At 51.0% G+C, this 17,500-nt stretch overlaps 1 protein-coding gene across 12 annotated transcripts in view; it reads right to left on the bottom strand.

The window, feature by feature from the left end:
• EBF3 (EBF transcription factor 3) overlaps positions 1-17,500 on the bottom strand; it is a 117,583-nt gene that overhangs the window by 35,686 nt on the left and 64,397 nt on the right. For 7 of the 12 annotated variants that reach the window (XM_082423194.1, XM_082423198.1, XM_082423195.1 and 4 more), the window contains exons 7-8: positions 4,400-4,481; positions 658-802 (exon numbers count right to left, since the gene is read on the bottom strand). In XM_082423194.1, the coding sequence (XP_082279320.1) occupies positions 658-802; positions 4,400-4,481 (227 nt within the window). Of the gene's footprint in view, positions 1-657; positions 803-4,399; positions 4,482-4,581; positions 7,350-17,500 lie in introns of those variants that run through there. The other 5 variants (XM_082423199.1, XM_082423202.1, XM_082423203.1 and 2 more) reach the window with 2 other exon arrangements.

Below are 17,500 nucleotides of genomic sequence, written 5' to 3'. Positions count from 1 at the left end.
GACAGGGCGGCTTGGGAAGGCCCAGGGTCTGCGTGTTTCTGAAGTCTGACTTACACGCCTGCCTGCCTGTCAGCCTTACCGAAATTCTTCTCTTTTAACAAGGAGTCCATCACTTGAAAGCATTTGGTTAGCAACATTTTATGCCGTTTTTTCCCTCACCCCCTCCACCCATCCCCCACGCGTGAATACCCACGCGCGTGCGCACACGCATACACACACACACACACACACACACACGTTCGCTCTCTGTGGAGGGCCAGGAGGTCCTTGAAGTCCATGAGCTCAGGCTCACGGGACCAGGATGTGAGCGCCCACCAAAAGGTGCCCAAAGCATCTGGGGATGAGCCGGATGGAGGCTAGACAAGCCAAAATAAAACCAAATACATTAAATCTGCAGGAAAAGTGTTCGGCAAAAGAAAGCTAGACATAGACAAACCAATAAAGTGAGGGCCATGGCAGGTGAGGTGGGTGGGAAAGCTGAGACCGCCAGTGAGGGAGGGAAGAGGGACGCCGGGGGTGGGGGGGCTCCATCCCAGGGGCGGGGGTCTGACCAGCGAGGGGGCCTGGCGGGAGCAACTGGGCGTGAATCAACAGAAAGGATGGCACAAAGAAAAAGAAGCATCGCAAATAAAAAAAAGGCATGTAGCATGTGCCTACCATTTTCCAGATAAGAAGGGGCCGTACCTTCTGACGGGTCCAGGCGGCGGGCCCGCCGCCCGTGTTTGGAGTTGTTGTGCACAAACATGTTGTCAGACACGGCCAGCACGTGGCCGTCCACGTTGACCGTGGTCGACACGACAACCTGCAGAGACAAGCGCAGGTGAAACCGGAGTCGGAGGTGGAGGCGGGGCCCTGCCAGGTGTCAGGCCCCTTCATGGGTGCCCCAGCAAGCCAGCCCCCAAGGTCTCGAGCCAGCGACCCACTCTTGCTCCCGGATCCCCCTCGAGGCCACGTGCGCGCACAGCTTTTTTGGCTAATGGGGTGGGTGGGCGGTTTTGTTGTGACTCAAGATTGCTTCTCTTCCAGACCCGCTGAACTAATTACAGTTTAATCTCCTATTATGCTAACAAGTGAATTCAATTCACAGAAATATTCTTCTCACCATTAGCTTCAGAAACACCCCTCCAGCCACTCATTTTAAAGCTGCTATTTTGATTGATCTGTTCACATATTGATTAGATAGTTTATCTAATTAAAATGAGTTCACTGGAGACTGTCCTTCCTGGAAGACTTGTGAGGATTCAGAGTTGCCCCCCTCCCAAAAAAAGGCTTCATAAATCAGAAGCTGCTTCTGCTACCCACATCCTATCATCAAAGGATCCCCGGGTCAATGTCACAATTACATCCAACGTCTGGTAATGAACGTGTTTGCATCTGAAAAGACCGAGCTGAATAGGAATAAAATGGTTTCAGTGCAGGGAAAGTTCCCTTTCTCAAGTTCATGGTGAAGGATGGTGAGGATGGCTAGCACCTGCTCTACCAAGGGAGTGTGACCCTGTTGGAGGGAAAGGCGCGGCCCTGAGGTCCAGGTTCGGGGGGGGTGGCCGGGGAGGAGATGGGGGCCGGGCTCCCTCACGTGCTCAGTGCTTCGCAGAAGTCAAAAAGGAAGTCACACCGGCAGGGACGGCCTTGAGGGCCCCAGACGTCCTCCCAGGGGAGCTTGGAACAAGCACCCCAGAAATGGCACCCCCTACCTAATGGACCCAGGAAACAGGAAATTACACCGGCCTTGAGAGTTTCCTCGGACAGAGGTGGGTCTGTATACTGCATTATTTCCAGAACAGCTGGGGCAGCACAGGTGTGAGCGCAGGTTCAGTCTGGGTCTTACGGCAGGACCTGGGGGCCGGAGCCTGGATTTGGGGTGCAGAGAGTCCCGTTCTTTGCCACGTTTGGGCAGTGGAGGGGGCTGGCACCACCCAGAGAACCACGACCCCGCGGAGAACAGCTGGGCCGGAGGGCGGGCACACGTCAAGGCATGCCACGCACGGTGCGTTCAAACCCACAGCTACGGTGGCCCTGCGTTACTGACGAGCCACACCGATGCAAGATGCTAATGACAGAGGAGAGTCGGGGGGAGGGGAGGCCAGGGGCTCATGGGAATTCTTCCTTTCTGTGAAGTTTTTCTGTAAACCTAAATAAAACTGCTCTAAAAAAGAAAGTCTACTAGTTAAGAAAAAATGATACCTAAAAGTGATTGTAAATAAATAAGATTTTTTAAAAAGCAAAGCTGCATACTTATATGTAAATACATCTGTGAGTAATTGATTTTTTATAAAAATCCAGGCCCCACAAGAAGACCGTTAAGCAGGACCAGTACCCACTGCACCCACCCCCCGCAAAAGAAGGGAGCACCTTCCCAGGTGACTCTCTCTGGCTGTGGGCATTGCCAAGATCGTTAAAGTCTCCACAACATCAGGCCCCTCTGTGCCTCGAAATAGTATCAGTGCCACCACCAGCGTCCCCGGGTCCAGGCTCAGACATCTCACCATAATCTCTCTCTACTATCTCCGTTGCCCTGGCAGGGGTGGCTCTGACCCCACTCTGGGGCCACTACTCGCCTGGCAGCCGCTATGCAGGGGACGCAGGGCTGCCGGGGTCACAAAGGCACCCACCTGGCAGGCTGTCCACCAGGCCCCGCCCTGGGCGCAGGGGGACCTCTACCGACACTGCCCCCGAATGGGGTGCAAAGACACAGGACTAACACCGAGCCGCGGGCTTGACCCTCTTTACATTCCTAGACCGTGATAAGTTAAAGAAACAAGAAAGGGTAAAAATAAAAATAAAAAGGGACACTGTCTTTGCTCTGTCATCTCTATATAGGTCAGTCACCAAGGGAAAAGCATAGTTGAGCAGAGAAAGCAGACAAGCTGTGTTTGTTTCTCGGCCGGGCCAGCCCTGCGGTGCACCTACAGAAAGATGCTGAGATTGTGGTGCCCACTGGAAACGTTGTGTAAGCCCTGACCTAGTGTTAAGTCCAGTTAAACCTCCTGAGAGGCAGAGAGATTAGCTAGAGGGAGGAAGTCCTTCTAGTAACTGCGGGCTCCACCTGTGACTGATGCTGCCTTCGGCCACTGGCGAGCCAACGTGTGACCTCCACTCTGCTCGACGGATCAACGTGAAGCCTCGCGCGAGAGAAGCGGAAGCCCGCCCCACTGTGTGCAAGAGACACCGCCCCCCCCCCCCCCAGGGTCAGGGCATGACTGTGGGCGGGCCAACCAGCTCCACCGCTCTGACTGGCTGGTTGGATGTCAAGACAGATGTCACATTTCGCCTAAAGACTGAAGCATAACTTACATTTCTAAAAAGAAGCCTTGAGTGATTTGATGGTAAACTAGTCTAAATCCCAAAGAAGAAGTATTTGGTCACATCCAACCTAGCAGTGAGCTCCCAAATTCTTCTCTGGTGGGTAGGGACCAGGAGCGGTTTTGTGTCCCAGCCCAGATATTTTTACAATTAAAATCAGCAAAACAATCCATCATGTGTGCTGAGCACACTTCACCCTGAAGTCACCTCCTAGTCATTCACAAACGAAGGCAAGAAAACCATGACTGGATCAGAACTTATCCCTGAGCCCAGCTGGCTCTCCACGCCTCTCCTCGAGAGGAAATCCTCTGATCTGAGGATAACTAACCAGAGGACAAGTTAGCCTGGGTTCAGGAACACGGTCTAGCTCCCAGGTGTGGAATTAAGGAGGCGAGAACAGCCCAGCCTCAGGGGAGGGAAGCTGAGCTGGGGAAACATTCTGGAATTGGTAGACGCCTGCATGGAACAGCTGCAGCGCCCTCAGTCCTGAGTACACCCCATATATTACCTAGTGGTCCTCCCCTACCACAGATCAATCCATCCCTAAGGAAGACCTTCAGCACGGGCTCCAAAGTCTAACCAACCGAACAAGCATGAACAGCAAGGTCCAACTGAGGAAACAGACTAAATGAGAGGCTATCCTTATGAGGACTTTACTTGCAGAAACCCTGAAACAGTCATTCTGAAACACACCCACAGGACTCACCACGATCGGATGTAAGACAGACCCCACCTTAACCTACAGCCCCGATCACTCTGATTTCGGGGTACCCCGCAGCCCGACACAGAGGGCCAGGGCGGTGTGCACTGCCCCAGGAGGCAGAGGCACACGCTGTCATCAGAGCAAAAGCTCAGGTCACATGTCCAGAGCCAGCTTCACTTTGTCACGGGCCACACCTGGGCTCCATGACTCTGGCGGACTGAGGTGCCAGATCATTTTTAAAGCATTTGATTTAAATATTCTTTCGAATGAGCCCATCCTGGCTCATTTGCACCCAAGCCCCTGAGAACTAAAGACTGGTTTCCGAACAACTGCAACATCAGGGAATTCAACTTTCATAGTGTTAAGTCTGGACCACGGTCCAGAATCGTGTACCTGGAATCTTCGCATGTCCCGAGGGTTGCCTGCATTCTTCAAACAGTTCTGATTGCACTTGAGGAAAAACTTTAGAAAGAATCTACAAAAATACAAAAAATGGATATTTGTTAGGGTTATCAGACAAAAGACACAGACTTTTTTGAAAGACGCTCTTGCGTGGGGAGCCGACCCCATACCACCTGCTGGCTGCCCTGTAGGGGGCAATAGGGAGAGAGAGAACTCGGGAGAGGCCAGACAGGCACCTCTGGGTCCACTGGCCACTGTGGAAGATCTCCACACAAGGAAGCAGTGACTTACATTTGTCTTGACACTGTGAGGGTTTCCAAGCTTTATAGTAACAACCGTGACTTAAATTGGCCATTTCTCACCTGGATCTTTGCACGACCATTAATCACTGGGGACCTGTCCACCCCAGAGAGGGCTGCCAGATTCAGCAAATAAAAACACAGGATGCCTAGTTAAATTTGAATTTCAGATAAACAACGAATAATTTTTTAGGCTAGGCCTGTCCCAAAGCATACCTACCCTAAAAAAAAAAAAAAAAATTGTTTCTCCGAAATTCAAATTTAACTGGACGGGCTGAATTCTACCTGGCAACCCAAGCCCAGGGGCCATCACTGCCTAGGTAAACACACTTTTAAAGAGGGGCTTCTCAAGTTACAATAGGTATGACTCTTAAGAGAAGATCCGGGATGCTGTTTTAAGGGCGGCAACGACTTCTGTGAAAGGCCTACGTGTGGTTTTAAGGGACCGATCGAGACCCCCCCCTCGCCCCCGCGATGAGGCAAGGAGACCGTCGCTTAGGGGGAGGGGACCAGGCGCTGCCCTGGTTGGAGGGGAGGCTGGTCGCAGCGCTGCTTCTGCTTCCCGCCAAGGCCTGGCCTTGTTCTGAAGCGTGACGTTTCAGGGGTCCTGACAGAGTGTTGAGATGCTGTGACAGAAATATCATCACCTTGTCCTCCCCATTCCCGCGTGCTCTGTGACAAACATGGAAGCTCTGGCTCACAACAGGAGCGCGTGGACCCTGGGAGGCCCGGCTGCACCGCCGGCCACGGGAGAACAGGGGGTCTCGGCCCTGCACCAGCTCGGCTGTCTGGAGAAGGCCGCCCGCGTCCTGAGCCCAGAAAAGCTGGGGCCTCTGGGCTGACACCCCCATCTACAAGGCTATCAACAAACATCTCCCCTATCTTCTTTCCAAATATCCTCTGTCCTACTGGTTGATGACTAATTTTTTATGAAGTTTCACACAATTTCCTTGACTTCAACCTGACAGTCAAGCTTCCTTGCGGCTGATTATCATATCAGAAAATAAAAAGATTTGGGAGGCTGAGATTCATGTCTCCAGCTGCATTCCCAACATCCCCCGGACGACTTTCCACCAGGGCAGAGGAAAATCCGACCGATGGGAAAAAGAATAGTGGCCACTTAATTAAATTTCCTTACATCCCGCGCGGCCTCACTATTTTAGGCCAGAATTTACATCTTTTATTAACTCGCCTCACCTATACACTTAGCTCACCGCGCCTCTGAACACCATCTGCCATCAGCATACAGTAAGCCGCCCGGCCGTCCACCCACCAATTTCTCCTAACAACCGCGGTGCAATTAAGCTCCACGCGCTCCGCAGCGAGGTAAATTAAGTGCACCTGCGGCCCCCCTGCGCCCAGCCGCATAAGGGCCTAACAAGGTGAGGGCGTCACAAAGTTACCGTCCTGTCAGGCAATTAGGTTCTCACTTTGGGGGCAGCAGCCACACGGCGCAATTACGCCTCACGTTACCGCCCGGAGCCACTCATCTGCATGGAGCCGACTGGGGGAGCTTTTCTGTGGTCCGATTTCTCCCCCCCTCCAGAGGAGGTTTCTTTAAGTTCCTCGATGTCTGCTTAGCAAGTTCACCCTTTCACCTCCCGGAGAGCAGAGCGGGCATTGAGCCTGAACGGCCCTTGCCGTGCATGGCCACTGTGGGCATGAGTGGCCTGGCCCCCGTGGGCCTTCACTGCCGTCAGCTGCAGAAATGGGCAAAGTTGGGCGCTGGGCCCCCTCACCAGCCCGAGCATCTCGGGGTCAACTCCGGAGCAGGTGGGTGCGTGTGTGCATGCACACACGCACACACACTCTTACACGTTTTGGACGTGTAGGCAATGGTAGGATTCTTTTCAAAGTTTCTCAAAAAGCAGCGAGAGGACTTAGAAAGACCTGCAGATCTGGAGTGTACGGCCCTACAGAGCACGATCCCTCCCGGGCACTCGGGCCCCAATTACACAAACGAAATAAGGCCCAGCGTGTGTGGGAACGGGCGCAGGTTGGGCCCTTATGGAGGAAGAGGAGCCTTGCGCTTAGTTTTCGCCCTCATTTCGGTTCCTCGAGGATTCAATCAGGCCTCCTCGAGGTGGGCGGCACGGTCCAGCCAGCGCACGGCTCCCGACCCCGCGCACCGTCACGTCCGGAGCGAGCGTGTGCCTCTCCCAGCGAACGCTCACTGGCGTTGGGGCGCGTGGGTAGCGTGAGAAAGGGACGCGGACGCGTGACGTCAAATGGTGGTTCTCATCCTTTACTCAATTACCCTTTAATTGGCTTTTTTCTAAGAAATATCTGACAGGCACTTTACATATCTCACTTCTAGAGTCTGGTACACAAAGGATTTAATACTCTTGTTATGAAAGGAAAAATCTTTCCTATGTCAGAAAACCTTTGGCTTTAACACCAATAAACTCTTTATTACTGCTAACCATGGATTTGCTGCCCGATGGCAAGGAGGCGATAAAAATTCTAACCTGTCATTAGTACATTATGCTTAATTGTACAGTGTGCTCCCGGCTGCACCTGTTGGCCCATCATCAAAATGACCATTATGTACACTGATTCCCTGACCCTGTCTTTATTTCCCTAAAGAGTCATCATCTTTCACAGTAGGTACCAGAGTAAATCAAGCTTGAAATATGGGCTTTATTTACTTGTTTCTCCCAGGCAGGAGGGGAAGCAGCAGCTCAGGGCAAACTGCTACACATCAGTCGAAACTCCCCAGTAATGTTCCGCTCGGAAACAGCGCACAAAATCCTGCAAAGTTCTCAGCAGCGATTACAAGGGGGAAAGGTGTGATCTCATTACTTTGCAAGTCAGGTTTCCTCTTTTAGGGTGCGCGGGGATTACCAGAGGAGCCCCGCGTGGGTGATCTCCTTCGCTCTCAGGAGAGCAGGTAGCAGCAAGCTGCCTCCCCCGACTCTGGGGCATCCTGTGAAGATGGGCCCAGGGGCCCTCTAACTGGGAGGCAGGGACGGGAGAGCTGCTGGGTCCAGCCACTGAGAGCTTGAGCCTGAGCTGGAGACTCCAAGGCCGCCCTCCCTTCTGCAGGGACAGTTCTGCTCAGCAGAAAGTTCAGCGTGGCCTCGGTGGCATCCGTGCCAGCGTCCTCCCCGATAATGCCAGTGCCCCCGGAAGTGCTCCGCGGCAGGACACGGGCACCTTCAGCGGGGCTCGAACAGCAGGACTGACCGTGTTAGCTGGAGCCCACTCTGGGTATCACGCAATAAGGGGCAAGCCCTCACACCTCAGTAACCGATTTCAAAGTCTGCTCCCCTTCTGTGTGTTTAAGCTATGAATTAGTTCATTTATATTTACTTTTATGAAGCTGATTAACCAGGGCTTCTCTATCTGATGAAAATCATTTTAATTGTAGTGTTAGGCTCCTGTGTAATATCCATTACATTATGAACTGTTTAAATTCTACATGGGTATTGTGTAAATTGGCCCTTTGTGGGCCAGCAGGCAATTAGGACCAAACACTCTCCTTTAAGCGGCTACAGAACTTTGTGGTGTTGTTCAGGACAATCAGAAACAAAGGAGGCTGTTTAATTGTAATTTAATGGAATATCAAGGAGTCCGTGGCATTAGACGTTGGCAACAGAGAGCAGGAGAGAAAAATTAACTGCAATTATGTTTGATTAAAGCTATCCTTCTCAATAATCAGCGGTCCTGACAGGCCATGGGGCTCTAGTGGGTTCCAGGATGGCAAAAGGTGTTGAGCAATATTAGGGCCAATAAAGGGGGTATTAGCATAGCTAATTACAGCCCTGCAAAACCTGTAAAGGGGGCCTCTGTGTATTGTAATGTGTGAAGTAATTGGCCAAGGCCGTTATCAATTACATAAGGAATGAATTTGGTTTGTCAGAGAAAAGCTGATGAGATGCATCTCATCTGACACCAGCCCCTTCCCTCCTGCTTCCAGTAGCTAAGAACTTGCCCACTTTTATCAAACGCTGCAACTTACCAATGGCCAAATCGCTGATAAAATTATCTCGCCAGCAAGCGTTAGGTAATTAATACCACTCATCCTCCCCGCCTTCCCTGCCACTGCTCTTCCTCACCTAGCCGAAGCCACTAATCATGTCATAATGATTTCTTTCCCTCTGGTCAGAGGAGAAACGGACTGTCTCCTTAGAAATGCAGTGGGCTTGGCGTGCGCACCCTGGTGATTGAGGAGAAAAAGGAAATGTGGAGCCGTCTCCGCGCCTGTTCTTCGCGTGTGGCGACCACACGTCCACGCAGCACCTCAGGAAACACTACATGCAGAGATTTAAGAAAATTTTTTTAACTGTCGAGTTTTAGACTGTCTCGGGGCCTGGTCTTGCGGGTGCTTGGAAACAGGAGTGACCGCAAGCTTCAAGGCCATGAGGCCGGCAAGCCGGGATACCCAGGTGGGCCCCCTGAGCACAGGTGACGGGCACAGCCCGGACAGAGCTCCGGCTTCCAGCAGCCCCTCCCGCACGTGATCCCAGCCTCAGTCCGAGCAGCCACGGCCTCCTCTCCTGGCCCTCGATCACAAGTGACGTGGGAAACCTGAGTCCAGGGTTGAAAAGTATTGGTATCTGGGGCACGGGTGGGGAGTCCCGGTTTTCCACCTTAAGGCTGAGCTCTTAACAAGCAGCAAACTAATGCCACTGGATAGGCCTCCATGTCATCCATCAAAACTCCCAAAGCATGTGTGTGTAAATCACGGCGCTGACAGCTTCCGGGGTTTCCGGGAGGGCAGGGACCCCATTCCTGATCGAACCCCCATGTCTTTAGTGACTGCATCCAGGACGCAAAACCAGGAGGCTCTTTTCATACCTAATAACCTTGACAAGAGTGAGTCGAGAAAAGCGGCCGGAAGATGCAGCTGGGAAAGTCGCCACCCTCTGGTGGCTGCCAGGGGCTGCGGGGCTGGGGAAGTGCCTGAGGGGCACGGGGTCTCCTTTTGGGGGGTGACAGGAATGTTCCGAAGGAGATGGTGGTGCCTGCACAGGCCTGCGACTGGACTGAACACCACTGACCCGTTCCCCTGACAGCGGGTAACTGCGTGTGCCACCCGCCTCGCTTCCATGCGCCACCGCAGCGAGGAGGTCCCCGCCCAAAGGGACGGGGAGCCCCACAGGGCAGCGGCCCCTCTCGGGGTGTCGGTCGCCGCGGCCGCTACTGCCCTCTTGAAGGGAAACAGTGAAAGAGTCAAATTAAAAGATAGAGCCTTTAAGAGACTTTTCCCTGACTGATAAGGAAGTGACCGGTGGCGGAGTGCTTGCCTCCAAGTCCCGGCTAATTACTGGGAAGTCCCTGAAAGCAGTGGCCGCAGCTGTGGTGTGTGCCGGGCCATCAGTCGCTGTGGTATTGATTACTGAGCAATCCTAGCCGATCGGCTTCTGGGGCTCAGAGACAATGTGCTTCCTTCAGAAAACCTGTAATGAGCAGTTCCTATACACGAGTACACTCTGCTGACATCAGATCTGTGCACTGAGATAGTACACAGGTCAATACGTATCGGATTTCCAAAATGCGAGGGTCTTAATGTCAGGCCTCTCTTTTTCTCCCACTCCTGCCATTAGCTATGGCTGGGCTCGCGTCCTGTAATGCCATACGGGAGGGAAAATCTGCTCCATTAGTCTGATTTATTCTTCAAATATGCCATGACAAATTGCTTTAACACCAGACTTATTAAATTCTTGTACATTTCAAGTTATGGGTCTCATATACTTGTAGTGCCTGCATGACGTCATCAGGAAGGGGCCAGAGGGGGGACGGGACTGAATTTTACAGCTGGGCCCAGATGGCCTTTGTGAGGGGCCTCCCTCCCGGGCAAGAGGGGCTGGGGCTGCCCGACTCCCCACTGCGGGTTCCTGGTCCCCGTGGGCGCCGTCCCCCGGCACGCATGATATCCTGCATGGAAATGCAGATAGAGGAGGATTTGAAAATATCCACGGCTTGACTCGCGGTTCAACAATTACTGGCCTTTGTCTGGAGGTTCCTGCTCTACTGTAGCAGAGGCTGTCTCTAGTGGGCTGGAGCTATTTTACTTTCCCTCGCTGTAGTAACCACACCGCATTAACAATATTTGTACTACAATCGCCAAGGGACCCACTTCCCAGATTCTATCACTTCTTTATCTCCTGACAAATACCTCACTATCGAACATTATTAGGTTTAGAAAATTAACCCTTCGAGGTCCACAGCCACACCAGGCCCCACCGTCCCTCCAAAGAGCCTTATCGCTAAATTTCTGCTATAATGGTTTTTCGTTTCATCACAATTTCAGCAGCGGCTGTCAAGAGGCACTTACAGATACCATGATCTTGTACTTGTGCGATGATTCTCATTAAAACGATGCCAAGGAGATCTGATGGGATTTAATAGCTTTGCCGGCCAGTTCGATCTCCACGCCCATGACAGATCCTGCCGAGCCCTCCTTTTGGAGAAATGTGTACGACTCGCATTAAACTTTTCTGGGTGGTTTTAATGTGTTCAGATAAGTAAAACCCAGGTAGACGTTCTCGAAGCAAATGCATGCCCAAGCTCTGCGCTTTTCCGTTACCCTCCCTGGCTTGCTGTCAGGATTCTAGTTAGTATTTTCTGTAACCGTTCCTGATAGTTCATGATAGTTTTGATAAGGTTATCTGTTTAAAAGAAGTCAACCGCACAACACAAAGGAAATGTGAAGTGCGCTATATTTACACCAGGGTTCTTGTTTCAAGTGCCTATCTTTATTCTCTCCCCCTTTACCTATTTCTCTATTTCTAATGGGCGATGCGGCATTGACGTTATTTCCCCAGCAGATCACTCGCCCTGTCAATCAGTCTGTATTTTGTCTTTCGCTGCGGGCTCATTAAGACAGCCTCCTCACTCCCTCTGGACACCGCTCTATTTGCCAGCTCTGATCACGAAGCTCCTTATTTAAGAAAAATGCCAGCATCACTTGTCTCACATCAGATGCACCCCCTGACTTGTTGCCAGCTCCAGGGGAGACTTTTACAGAGACTTCGTGCGCAGAGATTAAGTGCCTATGCTTATCCGAACTTAGGGTTTCAAACCTCTCCCACCCGAACGGGTGTGCGTTTGGAGGGATCTGAAGATGAGGGGAATCGCCCCTCTTGCCATTCTGATTTCTGTCGGCAGCGGAGAGCATCCTCAAAACAAACACGAGGTTTTCTGTTTGGGGTTTATTCCCCCCCCCCAATCTCCAAGTGGGAAAGACCTTGTTCGTGTTTTCCTATTCAGACACACGTTTTCCTCGTCCATGCCAGCTTGCTTAATTAAGAACCATCATCTTCGTGGGCTGAATTATTAATAAAAAAAAAAATCACATTTGAAATCAAGCCTGTGCGTGCACACAGGACACGGGTGTCGAACCTGCCTACGCCGGCCTCTCTAGCCTTTTAGGTCCTGATTAAAAACTTATTAAAACATTATAAATGATTAATGGGAGCCCAGCTCTGAGTGGCAATTATTAGTTTTAATGCAGGTAATGCAGCTTAATGAGGGGCACATGTGTGCAAAGCTTTAACTTCATTACTCCTGCGTGTCAACAAATACAAGAGAAATGTGTGTCCGGGTCATCCATTACTTGAAACAGCACCGAGCCTTCCCTCTTCCCCTCCCTTTGTTGATGAGCCAGGAGCCGTAAATTAAGCCCTTTCTGTGGCTCAGGGAAGAACCAAGGTGTTCAAATCACGGGCCCCCCTGCCCAGCTCCCCACGCCTCCGTACCACCCTGTGTGTGAATATTATCCCACAGATTCTCTTTCCTGGAGCCCTTCGGCACGTGGGAATTTTGCACTGGAATTGTTGCAGGTTGTCATTGTCTCGGCTTGGAAACAAGAGCTCCTGACATTCAGAGCCGACTGGGTGTTTTTGCTTTCCAGTTTGGAAAGGTTCGCGGAGGAGTTTCACTCCATCCTGCCAGCGCCTAATTCATGATACATGGTTTCCCTAAATATCTGGACGCGGTGCGTTCTAAGGGCCCGTGTCCTGGTGTGCAGGGATGGTGCACACCCGCGTCCCCCTGGCCAGAAAGGCGCTCTCAGGCTGGAACGCAGAAACACGAGGAAACACCCGTTGGCGGGCGCCCGGCTGCAAAGCGGAGATGTCGGGGCGAGCCCGGGCTGGGGAAGAGGCTGGATGCTGAAGAGATGCATGTACGATGCTGCGAGTGGGGAGCCCGCATTGCTTCGTCCGCCCGCAAAGGGGCCCATACAAGTCGCCCGCCCCACCTGGGACCCTCAGGCCGGGCCTGCGTGCAGCCCACAGCCGGGAGCGGGCGGCTCGGCCCAAGTTCCCAGTCACCTTTTATTTTCTGTTTTTGTGACAAGCAGCCAGATCTGGGCTGATCTCCACTATCTGTCTGAAGAGTATTCAGGACTATTTGCATCACTTTATCGCTAATGTATAATATATGCCTTTAAAGTGGGCCCAAGCACTGTCTTGTTACCGAGCATGAAAAAAGTAAAGGCAATAAAGATACATTAGCCCTCTCAAGCACAGCGGCTATCATGCAAGCAAGAAAGGTTGCTGCTTCGAGTTAAGAGGCAACCTTTCTGCCTGCCTAAGACAATGGAAGAGCAAAGAAAATGTCAAATCAAGAAAAGCTGGATTTAGAGATGAGGCGGCCCAGAGTGACGCTGGTGCCATATTTTGTGAAACTATAATGCTGTTGGCAGCAAAGACCCGTGTTTCTGATTCATCTAGGGCCGCATGGCAAAGCTTTGTCAGCCTGTGCAAGGCATAAATAATTCAGGGTGAGAGACGGCAATTACAGGGCCCTGCACAAGCAAAATGAATATTTTATGAGGACTAAAACTGCTCTGGAATGAATCACACACACGGCGTCGCACACACATGGCAAGGGGCTCACACATGGCAGCCCCAAGAACAGAGAAGCGCGGCCCTCATCTCCTTCCAGGCTGCGGACGGCAAACCCAGCGGATGGTAATCAGCAAACACAAAAAAGCCTCCCCCCCCCCCGCCCCCCACCTCGCCTGGCCGGGGCTGCTGGCTCCCACGCTCCCGAGAGATGCTCGGCCCCGAAAACGCCCGGCAGGGAGGCCAGAGACCCTTGGCTGATACACCCCACAAGTTTGATGTTAAGTGGGTAGTTCTGAACTAGCATGGTGGGCTTGCTTATTGTTTCCGTTGTTCAAACTATTGATAGGCGTCAGCTGGGAACCTTCTATTGGTGAGCAGGTGATCTGGATGCTGGTCCAAGGAGAAAAAACAGCTCTGTTGTCCTCGATGAAATTGAAGAGAGCTGAGGAAGGCGGGGCCGCGGGAGCCTGGGTGAGCGTTACCCTCACCGCCCCAGCTCTCCGCCTGAGTTTTCATTTCCTTCCCAGGTGAAGCACGTTCTGCGGCTCTACCTCTGTCTTCTGGACCTGAATCCTACAGGATCCAGGTCACCTAACCGGAGGGCTGGGACTACGGCTTTTTATCTCCAAACTTGCATGCAAAAGTTGCTTTCCTCGCTTTGAAAAGCGGTACCCTGCTAATGGGGGTAGGATTATGGCAAAAGAGATCTTAAAAGGCTGAAAGGATGGTTTCATCTGTTACATTTCCTCCAAAAAATGCTCCTGCTGAACTGCTAGGAACAAATAACAACATTGTTCACGAGGCCGAGGAGGCCAGTCCCACTGGTGAATGGCCATTGTGTTTGTCCAGCTACTGATACCTGGGCTTTTGTGGAGGAAAGAAGGCCGGGGGCCGTGACATCAACACAGCACAAGTGTCCCTCTGTGCAGACACCCCGAGAGGGTCCTCACCATGGTGGAAACCAAACACCAGATCCCTCAGAGAAGGATTTTCTTTAAATCCAACTCCAATGCATTGTTTATGAAAACAAGGCTATTAGGTATATTAATAATTTGATAAATAGGGATTTGCCCTTAATTATTCATGAAGAACATTTGGCAACAGTAAAATTATATTCACAGAACAGGTTTATAAACCAGCTAATTATAAATTAAGTATGCAAGAGAAAATTGCTAACCTTGGAATTAAAATATTTTATGATTCTGCAATTACAAAAAAAAAAAAAAAAAAGGTAGAGAATTATCAAAACCCCAGTGTGATCAGAGAGTACACAGGACCCTACAGATGGCACAGTGGGGGCTGGGGGAGTGACAGCAGAAAACGTGGGCCAGGAAAAGTGCCTCCACCTCCCCCTGCAGCCCTAGGAGTGGAGGTGGCCTCCAGAGAGCACCACTCTGCTTGTTCTGCTCAAGTGCAACTCTCCAAGAGGATAAGCTGACAGAACCACATCCATCCCGACAAGGCAGCTTAGCAACCTCAGGAAGGCCCTGCCTGCTCTCTGCAAAGGACACGGCGTGTCACCTCTGCTTGCTGTCAAGCCCGGGCACGTGGGCAGGCTGGCGTGTTCCCATCACTGTGCTCGGGGCCCCCAAGGAAGCCCCCGAACGCCCCTCTGACCCCCACTTCACTACCCTCCTACTGGGGCGGGCTCCACACTGAGCTGGGGGTCCAGAGGGACAATATTGGTGCTGATGTCAGAGAGGCCCGCAGTACCGCCGGTCCCCACTAGAGGGCTTCTCATGGCGGCGTCAGTGGGGAGCAGGCAGATGCCCTGGTGCTGCCAGGATGCAAACAAACTTGGGACCAACCTTCCTGTGAGCTGGGTCACCCCAGCTCAGTCTCTGACTCTTCCAGAGGACTTCACGGTCAGGGGGCTCTGTCCACACCCACCCACGGCCCCCGCAGCCCCCCGGGAGCTAAACGCCGGAAGCACACCCCTGGTGAGTTTCACAAACATTTCCCTTTCCTCATCTGATAAGAAAAGACACAGCAAAGCTTGGTGGTGGGATGAATTGGGAGATTGGGACTGACATCTATACACTAACATATATAAAATAGATAACCAATAAGAACCTGCTGTATAAAATTCAAAAAAAAAAAAAAAAGACACAGCAAAGCTTTCCTTCACCTTTTCATGACTAGATATCCTCACCCTTAATTTGAGCAGATATCAAAAGAATTAAGGAAAGCGACAGGATGAATTAATTGAAGAATATCCTGTTTTTTTAAAAGAAAGAAGAAAAAAGTCAGACATATTCCTTAACTTCTCTCCCCCTGGCTTTGTCCCATGTGCCGAAAAGGCAGCCTGCAAGGCTCAGAGGGCACAGGGGCCAGCCCTGCCTCTGACGCCCTCAGATGCGCTCACTCAGATTCCGCGTGCTGTCTTCACTCTCCTGAAACAGAGAGAAAATGAGCAAAATCCACTGAAGTGCTGTTGCCTCTTTTTGCTTATGAAGAGTCTTGACTTCCCCGAGAGTCAAAAGCCCCGTTAATTGCTCCCGTAGCAAAGACTACAGCGCAGGGCACCCCTTCCCGCCCCTGCGCCACCCCGGCGCTGCGAGACACAGCTGCGGGTCAGGCGGCCAACCAATCGGGAGGGCTCCGGGAACTCAGATAATGAAAATTTTTTCATGTATAAAATCCTTAATCAAAATGCTAGTGGCGTCATCTTGTAGAGCAGACACTGCAACTTAAAATTAATATACAACAGAACCTTTAACAGAAGGAACACCCCCGGCCGTGCACTACAAGCGCTCCTGAACCACCGTGGCCTGGAGGGTCACACCGGGCTCCTGCGTGGCACTGACCCCGCCTCGCGCCAACAGCATGGAGATCAGAGGAACAACGGCCGCTGCCCCGGCATCCCCGAGGCCCGGAGGGACTCCAAACTTTGAGGACAAATCAGCAAAAATGATGCCCCACGGCCAGCGCCGAGACACCGAGAGGTGTGTCTCGCAGGAGGGCCAGCCTGATTTGGGACATGGCTGGAAGCCACCTTCAACCTATTAGTTTAACTCCATCCGCTGGTCGCTGAGGAATATTTTTATCATTTGGACTAGACTGTTTACCGTTTGATAGGATACATTTCCTTCTTTACCTCTGGGATGCGCCACAGATGCTAAGCAACTTCCCCTAACAATATTTAAATTGCTTACAAAGCCTCTCTAAATATTTGCTATGTATTTAGCATGCCTAAGATTTGCCCGTTATCCCAAAGTCTTTTTGTTGTAAATTGCAATTTTACAACTTCATGCTCGTGATATATTTTGACAAAGCTCTGCTGACACCCTCTATTGGCCTCCAAAGGCAAAATAGCTGATACTCCACGAGCCACCAGAGAACTCTCAATTTGTTGTGAGACCGCTGCTACTTTGCCATCCTCAATCTGCATGGAGAAAGATTAAACATTCAATTTGTTACTTGATAGGCCACAAGGTTCGTCACTTACCATACAAATGGAAAACATTACTGTCATTCCTCAACTTGCCTGCCTGAGTATTTTATTATTTGTAATATTTACTTCAGGGAAATTATGATTCATGTCATATTTATCTTCATGAAAAATGAGCATCTAAATGGAAATCACCTTTTGAATGTACCAGGATATAGTGTAATACTAATATGCTTCATGAACTATAAAATTTAGTCACAGTATATGGATATATTATAGCACGACTTTAATACTCTCACATCAAGCAAATTTTCTCTGTGTTAAGCTGATACTCTGAGCCCTGATTCCAGTTTGATAATCATTACACTTACATGATGGTACAAGTCACTGCCTGTAGATTTATGTCCCCCCTCAGCTCTTTTGCATTAATCTGCCTCTGAATAAGCTATTCGCACTTCCTCCGGTGCATGCAGGAAATTGAAATAAGGTGCAAATTTGTAGGCCTTAAATCTGAACAAGCACAGACAGATATTTTTCACCTGATACCATTCATTTGTTTCAAGTAAATACAAAAGACATTTTTTATTCTTTGTCTTTGTCCTGA

Source organism: Balaenoptera physalus (genome assembly GCF_965194825.1).
Source record: "Balaenoptera physalus genome assembly, chromosome: 14".
Lineage (NCBI taxonomy): Eukaryota > Metazoa > Chordata > Mammalia > Artiodactyla > Balaenopteridae > Balaenoptera > Balaenoptera physalus.
The sequence above is the reverse complement of the archived record's forward strand: the minus strand, read 5'-3'. Positions and strand labels throughout refer to the sequence as shown.